The sequence below is a fragment of the Ovis canadensis genome, chromosome 1, assembly GCF_042477335.2.
Source record: "Ovis canadensis isolate MfBH-ARS-UI-01 breed Bighorn chromosome 1, ARS-UI_OviCan_v2, whole genome shotgun sequence".
NCBI lineage: Eukaryota > Metazoa > Chordata > Mammalia > Artiodactyla > Bovidae > Ovis > Ovis canadensis.
Window position 1 is genome coordinate 64,375,993 of NC_091245.1, and position 12,389 is coordinate 64,388,381.

The window sequence follows — 12,389 nt, forward strand, 5'->3', positions numbered from 1 at the left end:
TCAGACACAGCATGAGTGAGAGGAAAAAACCATGGCTGTGTATCAGCCCCAGAAGACAAGGCAGCTAAACTGACCCCTGAGCTGTAGCATGAGCAACTCTGGTAGCCACGTGGTGACCAGCGACATTTGTTCTCCAGAACCCCTGAGAGAGCACCAAAACCCAAGCAACTTCTTTCAAGAGGAATCAAGAGGGAAACGTTTCCAGAGCAGAAGAGCAGTATCTCTTCTAGAAGAGATACTTTCAAATTTGGGGAGATTATTTTCACACTATAATCCAGGGCTGCTTCTTATTCTGCTTTTACTTTACTTCTCTGACTCTGTTCATTCATTTATTCAACCAATATTTATTGAGTATTTACCGAATCAGGTACTAAGGTGGTAGTGAGAGAAACAGGCAGGGTCCCTCTGTCATAAGCCCCTCAACGGGAAGCAGGCAGCCGATAAGACAACACGAACGTGGCACGGTAGCCACGATCATGCTTCAGAGGGGAGGTGCCTGACGCACTGACGGTGCAAGAGAGGATTTTAGCGGCTAGAGAGCTCAGCTCAGGCTCCCAGGACAAGAATTTGCAGGAAAAGCAGGCGAGAAGCAGTGGGAGGGAAGTTTACAAACAGGACAGTAAGAGACAAATTCCTTTCAATATCCCTCAACATTTCAGCTCTTAACACTTTATTCCTAGTTTCTTGAGAACATAGAGACATGGTTCAGTAGAAAAACCCTGGAACCTAGAGTTAGTTGGTCTCATACTAACCCTGTAATAATACTCACACAGCTTTGAACAAGTTACTGAGATTTTCTGAGCCTCAGTTTTGTAACCAATAAAATAGAAATGATAAAACCCAGCACACAATAAAAGTTAGCTCCCTTCCCCATAGACTAATTTTCATAATCTGTCTGATACCCAATGTCTTTGTTGAAAAATAGTAGTAAAAATTATACCTATTCTAGGGAATTGAAATTTAAGTGGGTTTACTCGTAAACTCTAAAGCATTATATAATTATCAGGTAACATTAATCACTTATAAAATATTTGTGAGGCCTGCTATCCTCCAGATCCTGTGAGAGCTATTGGAGAAATGGAAGGTTGACTGAGGCATAACCTTGCTCTCAGGAGAGAGTTGCTAAAACAGAAATCCATTCTTTTCCTTGATCCAGAGAGAAAAGGCAGCAAGGACAGAAGGAACGGACTCTGTGGCCTGCACAGGCATGCGATTCCTGGCACTTGGCCCTCCCTGGGGGATACCCGATCCCTTCCCTCTAGTCATCAAATGACCTAAGGGCCTCAGGGAGAGGGTTGCATGGATTTTCGAATCTTCAAAATAAGCAGACAAAGGAATCTTCCATCAAACAAAAAATTACCTGAGAGCCATAGGGAAGTAGTTACTCTGACTAATGGAGGAGGTTTTCAAAGATGAAGAGAGAAAAACAGATCTCTGTGTGTCTAGTAAAAGTGGATGGAAAAACCCAGATTCTCTGATTCCCAGCCAGCCAGCCCTCCTTCTTTGAAGCTCCTTTTGCCTTATTTTCCTATTCCTTTTGAGAAGACATAAAATAAGTAAGGGGTGGAAGATTTCTTGCCCAACCATGATTCAGGAGGAAGCCCAGCCACAGAACAGGCAAGTGTGGCATCGCCTAGAGAAAAAGGACTTGCAGAGACAGGTCTCTTTTAGATCCACCCTAGATTTTGCAAAGAAGGCACCTCCTTCATCACACACTTTAAGCCCTTCCAAGTTCAGGAAGAAATTATCTGCTTCGCCATTAACAACTTGGCACGATGTACCTGGCAGGACCAGTGTGAATGAATCGGAGGTTTTTCTCAACATGACCCACAGGGACAGTGAAGGTCCTGTTTGCAGCCTGAAATTTGTGACTCTCCTGGTGGCCTTAAGTCCAGAATTCCTCTTCCTGGGAGCTGGACTGCAGCTTCGAGACAATGGGTACGATGGATTACTTGTTGCAGTCAATCCTCAGGTATCCGAGGATCAGAACCTCATCCCAAACATTAAGGTGAGTGGTGTATATGAATCTGAAACTATCATCTTATTCATATAGACCTTTAGCCTTCTTTACGGAATTAACAACCCTGCCTAGTTTGTATCTGAGCAGCAGAGGAAAGGGGTGTTTCTCAAACATAGCAACAAAAATTATAATTACAGCCAAGCCAACTCATTCACCTAATTCTATGTAGTCTCAGCTTACATACTGTTTACCTAGCCCCCTTCTATCTATTGTTGGTTATTACTAATTTTAGCTTTTGTGTTTAATGACTTGACCATTTTGGGGGCAGAAACTCCAAAAATAACCCATTGTGGCAACACAGACCAGATGTTTGGCTAATGAAGAAGCATGATTGTGCTTATTAAAATCATGTTGCTGAATTCCATCCTGAGGGTGGGAATTCTCAGACAGAAAGAGTCTGGATGGAGCGCCTAAGAGCAAAATTCTTTTCACCTGAATGTCCTGTGAGGTAACTTGACTATTTTCACCTTCGTATGGTAAGGTAGGCTCACAGCTCCATTACCTGAGTCTCCCTTGGTATTGCTTTAATGAAATTAGTATTGTCATAAGGCGAGGTCTTGGACATGCCCACAGGTATGACATGAAAAAGATTTGTTCGGCGCAAGCTTAGAAAGCTTTGTGAAAGCTTTTCTTTTACAAAATTGGGAAAATTATATGGGCAAGCCGAGACACACAGTTAATGTCCTAAATTCTCAGATAAGCATTTGAAGTTTATTTATTTTGCCTCCAAGTTTTCCCCAAATCTAATGTTGTCTCTAAAAGAAATGCGTTCCTTCAAAATATTTTCATTATTTTTGTTACTACTTATTCAAGTATAACTAGAAAACCAAAACATTAAGAATTCACAGTGATAATATAAGCTTTTCTTTTATTTGGTTATAGGAAATGATAACTGAAGCTTCTTTTTACCTATTCAATGCTACCAAGAGAAGAGTGTTTTTCAGAAATGTAAAGATTTTAATACCTGCCACATGGAAAGCTGGTAATTACAGCAAAGTAAAACAAGAATCATATGAAAAGGTAAGAATTCAGGATTTCATTAAATGAATTCAACTGAAGAAGAAAATACAATATAATGAGTTCAAACTTTAGGCAATAACAAATCATTGATACTAATACACAAATAATACTACTGAAAAGATTGTTATGCACAAAATGTATGAAAATACATACATGTAATAAGTGAAAATTATGAAGTAAAAAATAAGCAAAATGCCATTGCCCAAGCAGCCTCACAGATGGTCTCTTTCACTTTTTAACTTACAGGGTCCTTGCATTCTGAAATTCTAGGTTAAGGACCAAGAACTAGTTTTATTCTGAGTATGAGATGGAAAGGGAACAATTCCAACTATGAGCATCCTCATTTCCCACCCTGTCAGGAGCAATATACATGCATGTCCACACAGAAGCCTAAGCCACTCACACATAAAAATTTGACTTTCCTATCCCGCAAGAGCACAAATTCATAGAATTTCACATTAGCCCAAGTCCAGGTCACTGATTTCGAGAAGTATGTTGAGAGAAGCAAGAAAGAAAGCAGCGTAAGAGGCATGGCTACCTTTTCTTCCCCAACCAAAAAAAAGAAAAAGAACTTAAGCTTCAAGGACTCTTGTAAGCTGAAAATTATAAACATCCATGGTCATGTCTGGCGCATACTGGGAACAAGCTACAAATAAATGTTAAATAAATTTGGCAAATGACTATTTGAGATTACTGTGAAAAGAGTCCTACCAGCTACCAGAAAGGGCAGGAGCAGAGGCGTTGAGGACACAGCTCAGGGCGTCAGCAATGGGGTGGGTTCAAAATCTGTAATGACAGCTCAAATAGAAGGGCTGGATTATGGTAATTTCCCCTTTTCCTTATTTGTGTCACTTGGCATGAATTTTCCTAAGGCTGTTTTAATTCTTAGCTCTTTTTTGAAATTTATTCCTCAGTAACCGAACAATATATTAATAGCAATCTTTATAGACATTCCAGTGTCCTAAAAAACTTAAAGGGGCTCTTAAAATTATTTTATTTATAACCAAATGAAAGCATCTGATGCTTGGCCATGGAGATAAGAGAGACAGAGGCACTGGGACAAACTAAGACGAGAGATACTGTTTATTAAACTTCAATTAAATGCCAGGCATTCTACATATATATATATAATTATTACAATATTAATATCATATTATTAAATTTTGGTGTATTATTATATTATTGTGTCTCAGTTGGTAAAGAATCCATCTGCAATGTGGGAGACCTGGGTTCGATCCCTGGGTTGGGAAGATCTCCTGGAGAACAGGACAGCCACCCACTCCAGTATTCTGGCCTAGATAATTCCATGGACTATATATTCCATGGGATCACAAAGAGTCGGACATGACTAAGTGACTTTCACTTTACTTCACTTCAAATGCCAGACATTATATATATATATATATATATATATATATATATATATGCACACATATGTATAATTATTACAATATAAAATTATATTATTATATTGTTGGTGTATTATATTATATAGTATACATTCCTACATATTCCATATAACTGCTTAATTACATAATATATATATTGCTTGGTTCTCAGTCACACCTAAAATTGTTGCTGTTAGTTGCTGTTATCGAAAATTAGGAAAATGGGGCTCAAATATAGTAAGGATTTTATCCCAAGTCAAACAGCTGGTAAATTAAGGAGCAATTTGAATTCATGCCTATTTGATTCCAAAACCTATGCTTTTTGCTCTAAGCTATGCTGGAGAAGGAAATGGCACCCCACTCCAGTACTCTTGCCTGGAAAATCCCATGGACGGAGGAGCCTGGTAGGCTGCAGTCCATGCGGTCGCTGAGAGTTGGACACGACTCAGCGACTTCACTTTCACTTTTCACTTTCATGCATTGGAGAAGGAAATGGCAACCCACTCCAGTGGTCTTGGCTGGAGAATCCCGGGGATGGGGGAGCTTGGTGGGCTGCCGTCTGTGGGGTCGCACAGAGTCGGACATGACTGAAGCGACTTAGCAGCAGCATGTTGTCACCAGTTACCTTACACAGATGTTGTTAATCACTTTGGCCTTTAGTGGGACAAAAAAGTATTGGCTTTAACCAACAACAAAATCAGGTGGTGCTTCTTATCCTAATGGAGAAGACAAATAAATAACTAAAGCAAAGATGACTGAACAGAAAGATTGAAGGGAAGAATCACTGAATCATGTATCTGCTAGATACCAATTCTTTTAATCTCCTAATGTTAACCAAGCAAGCACTTAGTGAATAATCGTTATATACAGGAGCCATGTGAGGCATGACAGAGGACACAAGGAAAAGCAATATAGCTCCTGTCCTTGTGAATCTACAGTCTAGTGTAGGTAGGAAGCAGAGGGCGGGAAGAGGGTTAGGAAAAGTAGGTAAAAACCAACTATGGCCTATAAGTAGAATATAACCCCAAACAGCCTGAGTATTCCATTCAATGCAGAGCACTCTTTCCTTATTGCTTCAGGACAACTTTCCGGACATAGAAATGAGGTTTTATCTTTGTGAAGACTCTTCTAGGGCAAGACTGTAGCTCTTTCACAGGTGTTGCCTTGAAAAGTCCTTGGCCTGAATTCTTACCTTTCTAAAAATAAATGTTAATTATTATAAAAATAATTCATGCTTATTGCAAAAAAAAAAACAGTGTAGAAATACGGAAAATGAAAACATTACCTTCCATTATTCCTCAGTGGTGTGTACATAGACACACACACACACACAACAGTACACATGTAGTACTTTTATAGTGATCATTACATATATATAGACATATTATATATATATATATATATATATATATATATATATATATATATATACACACACACACATCTATGAAACTGAAAGCCACTCAGTTGTGTCTGACTCTTTGCCACCCCATGGACTATACAGTCCATGGAATTCTCCTGTCCAGAATACTGATGGGTAGCCGTTCCCTTCTCCAGGGGATCTTCCCAACCCAGGTCTCCCATACTGCAGGCGGATTCTTTACCAGCTGAGCCACAAAGGAAGCCCATACACTTATAGGATTATATTAAATCTATTGTTCCAAAATCAGCTTTAAAGAAATTAACCAGATACTCAACTTCTAAGAACAAGTCTCCAGACAACATCTAAGAGCAAGTCTTGAAACAATGTGTTATCTTTCTTCCTAAAAATGAACAATGTTGTACATAAAACTGTGTTCTCTAGATGGTTATTGGAATAGATATTTTTGTTTCCAACTTAAAATAATATGTTTTATAAATAGTAATTGAAATGGTCAGGGTACAATATGAAATATAACTTCAACAGAAAAATTGTTTTGTTGATCTGACTGGTTAAGGGAATAAAGGGACAAGGGATCAACCTACAGAAAGTTGTTCAGAAAAGGCTATAACATTTCACAGTACAGCTCTAAATGATGTATAAATGCTCTTAACATTTCTTTGAATATTTAAATTACATTTTACAGTGTATATAATATCAGAATTTTATCATGTTGACTTTTGAGAAAATTTTAATCTGGAAAATGAGTACATCAAATGACAGTAATGAAGTTTCATGGAAATCTGTTAAGTTTTTAAAATGTACACATTTTTGAAAGTGACAGATATTGGTGTTGACATTTAGTTGTGAATTCATTCTAAACTCCATCTAAAGGCATATGTTTTAAAAAATCTGTTTTTAAATTGGGATATAGACCGCACAGGAAAAATGCACATATCTTAAATGTACAGTTCAATGTGTTTTAACAAATGTAGATATTTGTGTCACCAATATCACAGTCAAGATACATGGTATTACAAGGCATTTCTTTTAATTTAGGCAAATGTCATAGTAACTGACTGGTATGGGGCCCATGGTGATGATCCATACACCTTGCAATATAGAGGATGTGGAAAAGAGGGAAAGTATATTCATCTTACATCTGAATTTCTACTAAATGATGGCTTAACAGCTGGCTATGGATCACGAGGTAAGTGTGATCAATCAAGAAACAGACAATGGACAGCAGTATTTATAATACTGTGCTCAGTGCTGAAAGGGATTCAGAGAACTTGAAACCTGTCTGGGACTTATCATTTGGATGAGAAGATAGGCCACATGCCCATAAAAAAGATGAGAATCAAAGTGAGCCAGAAAGGGTTAAGCACCAGATTAGTAGCCCAGACAGGGAGCAGTTTAAGAATTCAGCAAAGAGGGAAAGCATGCTGAGCCTTTGAGCTAGAGATCCCCTCACAAGAGGATCTTTAAGGTTGACTATCATTTTGATGAGTGGAAAGAAGGGCGAGAAGAGTGGGAAGGGTATGAATAAAGCTGTGGCAGCAGAAGAACCCAGGGCGTACTTGCGAGAAGGAAGCAGCAGTCCCCACTGATGGTGCAGAGATCACGGGCAGTGAATAGTGGGAGAAAATGCTGAAATGCACATGGCGCAGGTGATGGAGAGCCTCGAATGCCCAGATTAAGGAATCACCACTGAAGGTTTACAAGCATAGGAATGAAACCATCCAAGCAGTGTTTTCAGAAGCTGAATGTGGCTGTGTGGATAATCTGGATTCCTCAGATCAGTGAAGAAGACACTGGATTATCAAGAGAATAACTAGAAGTCTGAGCATGAGGCCATGAGACTTGAGTAAGATTGGAAGCAGTGAAAAGGCAAGGACAAAGAAGATAGTATTGAGAACAAGAAAATTTTCTCTGTGCCAAGTGCTGGGCTATTTGCCTTTCAAGTGTTGTTTTATTTAATCCTAAAAACTCTAAGGAAGGATAGTCCAGAGAGTGGAAAAATATGAAACAGAGATCAGAAGTGCTCCAGAGTGAAAGGCAACGGGTGTGTGTGTGGGCAGCAGCATTAAGGAATACATTAGGTTTTTGTCAGAAGTAAAAGACGGCAGTTTAAAGGGGAAATCCACAGGTCTGAATCTAGGTGACTGAGTGTGAGGAACGGTGGACTGTGCTTGGAAAGGCCTGGACTGTGTGGAGAAGGGCGACTGGAGTGTGACAGAGAAGTCAGTGTCGTGGGTCTGGAGACCAGCGTTTAGTGGATGCGATCTGAGAAAGAAACCGTGGTGAGAAAAAATTCAGCAAGTCGAGGGCTAGCTTTTCAGTTCTTAAATTTTGCGTTTAACTGATGTACAGTAGTGCCGTTCAAATGTTGTTTTCACTTTTACCCCCGCTTAAATCCAAACAGATTTTATTATCCTCTGTATAACTAGCAGGAAGTAGAGCCACGCACCCTGTAAAACACACTTTACAAAACACTTTATTTAAAAAAGACCTTTTTTTCCTGGTAACTATAAGGTACTGATAATCTCTGTACAAATATATGACTTCACCAGCACTTCTAAATTCCATGAGTAGGCAGAAACTTTTCCTTAACACTTTCAGCTTTAGACTGTTCCCCTCCCTTCATTTGTCCCAAGGTCCCAAAATTGCACAATAGGTCAAACCTGAGTCAATTCAGCAAACATTTCCTGCCTTCCCAGATCTTAAAAGTATTCAGTAAAGAAAGTGTACTTTGGGAGGGGACTTAATCTGGAAAATTCTAGAGAAGTCAGTTTTTTGCTGAACATTGAAAGAAATGCAAGATTTAGAGATGTAGGGAGAAACTTATAAAGGACTTGATGCTGACGATGAGGATTTTCATGAGTAAGAGTTGGAGATAAACATGGAGAATCAGGGATATAATGAAAGAGAAAGGACCATCCAACCTGGTGAGGAGGTTCTATGATTCTTTTGGCTCCTTCCTCCCTCCCTGGCCCAAGGGTTTTAATTTTTGCTCCAGACAGAATTATCTATAGGAAAAAAAGCAGCAGACATGCCTGGATAAAACAGACTGGAAAACAGGAAAGCTTTATTAGCTTGTTTGGTGTCTTAGTCCATTTTGCTTGTTTGGCTATAACAAAATATCATAGACTGAGAGGCTTACTCACAGCAGAAATTTCTCACGGTTCTGGAGACTGGAAGTCCAGGATCCAGGCACCAGCAGAACTGGCCCACTTCCTGGTTCACAGACAGGCATCTTCTTTCTGTGTCCTCTCACGGCAGAAAGAAGGGAACTCTCTAGGGTCTTTTGATAAGAGCACTCATCCCATTTATTAGGGCTCCAACCTAATGATCTAATAATTACTCCCAAAGGCCTTACCTTTTAACACTTTCACATTTGGGGTCAGGATTTTGACATATGAATTTGGGAGGGACATAAAAATTCAGTCCATTGAATTAAAACATTCAGTCCATATGTGTTTTTTTTTTTCCTTTCCCAGAATCCTGAACTTATAAGCATGTATGAAGCTAAACAGAAATCTGTTAGGCAGCTTCATTAGGGAAATGAGAGGATATGTGATTCCTCACTACTTTCTAACAGGTGTGCAACAGGTAAATCACTGGTTTACACTTACAACACTAAAAGTATTTTTCACTTCAGTTCAGTTCAGTCGCTCAGTCGTGTCCGACTCTTTGCGACCCCATGAATTGCAGCACGCCAGGCCTCCCTGTCCATCGCCAACTCCCAGAGTTCACTCAGACTCACGTCCATCGAGTCCGTGATGCCATCCAGCCATCTCATCCTCTGTCGTCCCCTTCTCCTCCTGCCCCCAATCCCTCCCAGCATCAGAGTCTTTTCCAATGAGTCAACTCTTTGCATGAGGTGGCCAAAGTATTGGAGTTTCAGCTTTAACATCATTCCTTCCAAAGAAATCCCAGGACTGATCTCCTTTAGAATGGACTGGTTCAATCTCCTTGCAGTCCAAGGGACTCTCAAGAGTCTCCTCCAACACCACAGTTCAAAAGCATCAATTCTTCGGTGCTCAGCTTTCTTTATAGTCCAACTCTCACATCCATACATGACCCCAGGAAAAACCATAGCCTTGACTAAATGGACCTTTGTTGGCAAAGTAATGTCTCTGCTTTTCAATATGCTATCTAGGTTGGGCAAAACTTTTCTTCCAAGGAGTAAGCGTCTTTTAATTTCATGGCTGCAGTCACCATCTGCGTTGATTTTGGAGTCCCCAAAAATAAAGTCTGACACTGTTTCCACTCTTTCTCCATCTATTTGCCATGAAGTGATGGGACTGGATGCCATGATCTTCATTTCCTGAATGTTGAGCTTTAAGCCAACTTTTTCACTCTCCTCTTTCACTTTCATCAAGAGGCTTTTTATTTCTTCTTCACTTTCTGCCATAAGGGTGGTGTCATCTGCATATCTGAGGTTATTGATATTTCTCCCGGCAATCTTGATTCCAGCTTGTGCTTCTTCCAGCCCAGCGTTTCTCATGATGTACTCTACATATATTTTTATGCTCCTTTTTTTGTGGTGGTGGGAATAAAGCAGGAGATGGGAATGGGGTGGGGAAGAGGAAAGTGGAAGGAAGAATTACACTTCAACCATTCAGAATGAGTATATATAGTCAGCTGATGCTATATCGTCAATGATTAGCAAGGTCCATTGCTGAAATTTTAGGAACTCAAAACAAAAATTCTCTCTTCCACAGGCAGAGTGTTTGTTCATGAATGGGCCCATTTCCGTTGGGGTGTGTTTGATGAATATAACAATGAGAAACCCTTCTACATAAATGGGCAAAGTCAAATTGAAGTAACAAGGTTAGTGATTTTTCACATGTTTAAAATTCATTGTTTATTTTTTGATTCTAAATTAGTTTAACATGGCAGCTAAAACTTAATTGACAATTTTGAAATTTTATTGTATTTTTAAAAATTTGTAAATATTTATGTGGTCAAATATCAAAACAATATAAAAAGTTATACTCTTATATATCATGCTCCCACCACTCTCTTCATCCTATTCTCTTTTCATCCCCTCTAGGTCACCCACCTTATTTGTGTTTTTTTAGGAAATTTGAAATAAATATTAACACATATTTCTAATATAATATAATCTAATACAACAAATATTAACATAATATTTTCTTCACTTTTTTCCTTTAATTGCATAGTGTTCCACTGTATGATATACCATAATTTTTCAACCAGGCCCTTATTGTTAAACAAATGAGTTGTTCACAATGTCTGTTATTACTACAGGTTGTAATGATACATATATATATATATGACCTTCCCTGGTGACTCAGATGGTAAAGAGTCTACCTGCAATGCAGGAGACCTGCGTTCAACCACCGGGTCAGGAAGATCCTCTGGAGAAGGAAATGGCAACCCATTCCAGTATTCTTGCCTGGAAAATCCCATAGACAGAGGAGCCTGGCCGGTTACTGTCTGTGGGGTCGCAAAGAGTTGGACACAACTGAGCGACTTCACTTCACAATATTTGTTATTACTACAGGTCATAATGATACATATATTATATATATTATTTCCATTTTATACAGGCAGATCTGTGTATCTATTGAACAGCTTCTAACAATTACCAGGTCATAGGGTAATTTTAGTTGTAACTTTGGTAGATACTGATTCTTCTCCTGAAAGTTATAGGTTTTTCATCCCATCAACAGTATTGAGACTGTTAAATTAAGAAGGAATCCTTTATCATCATTACCTGTTCACCCTCTTCTTCCTCTGATGTCCAATGGCAATAAGCTCAAAGAAGCCCCTGATTCAGGATATCACCACTCATGCTTTCCTAGGGCCTCCAAAAGTTCATGGGGATTTCTTAGTAGCTTTTGCTTTGACCTTGTTTAGCTGGTAAATCCCTTGGCAAAACAGAGCTTCTCATCAGAATCAAATGCTTGAAAATAAAGTGGAGTGCATTTATAAATTAATGACCTTTCTTGATAGTTTTAAAAATGTTTTATGTGTATCTAGCAATCTACAATCCTTAAAACAAATTATTTTATGAACCAATGAAAAAGAAACATAAGTTTTTATAAAACCAATTTCTCTTACTACTTTAGGTGTTCATCTGACATTGCAGGCATTTTTGTATGTGAGAAAGGTCCCTGCCCCCAAGAAAATTGTATTATTAGCAAGATTTTCCAAGAAGGATGCATGTTTATATACAATAGCACTCAAAATGCAACTTCATCGATTATGTTCATGCAAAGTTTATCTTCTGTAAGTATGATCTTAGAATAACAAACTCCCACAATACACCACCTTTTCCCAAGACAGACTGATATGTTTTAAGCATTTAAACAAAAAGGAAATTAAGATTCACTACATTTTAAATCTTGGGGAACCTTAGAGTTAATCTAGTTTTTACTTTACAGATTAAAAAAAAAAAACCTCAGCATCCCCCTCACCCCACACACACAGTCCAAGGTAATCAGTAAAAACAGATTCCTTTATAAAAGTGATCATTTGCTCTCCAAGGAAGATGGTTTAGCAAGGAGAATCCAGGAGTCTTCAAAAAATTTCTTGTATAGTGCTTCTCCTGTATCCTTTTATGGGAAAG

The 12,389-nt window shown here is 38.7% G+C and overlaps 1 protein-coding gene across 1 annotated transcript in view; it reads left to right on the forward strand.

Annotated features, from left to right (window-relative positions):
• Positions 1–1,583: 1,583 nt before the first annotated feature.
• The window catches only part of CLCA2 (chloride channel accessory 2), a 42,364-nt gene continuing 31,558 nt past the window's right edge, over positions 1,584–12,389 (forward strand). The window contains exons 1-5 of the mRNA XM_069570630.1: positions 1,584–2,008; positions 2,903–3,040; positions 6,848–6,998; positions 10,516–10,624; positions 11,890–12,049. Coding sequence (XP_069426731.1) covers positions 1,586–2,008; positions 2,903–3,040; positions 6,848–6,998; positions 10,516–10,624; positions 11,890–12,049 — 981 coding nt within the window. The 5' untranslated portion in view covers positions 1,584–1,585. The remainder of the gene's footprint in view (positions 2,009–2,902; positions 3,041–6,847; positions 6,999–10,515; positions 10,625–11,889; positions 12,050–12,389) is intronic.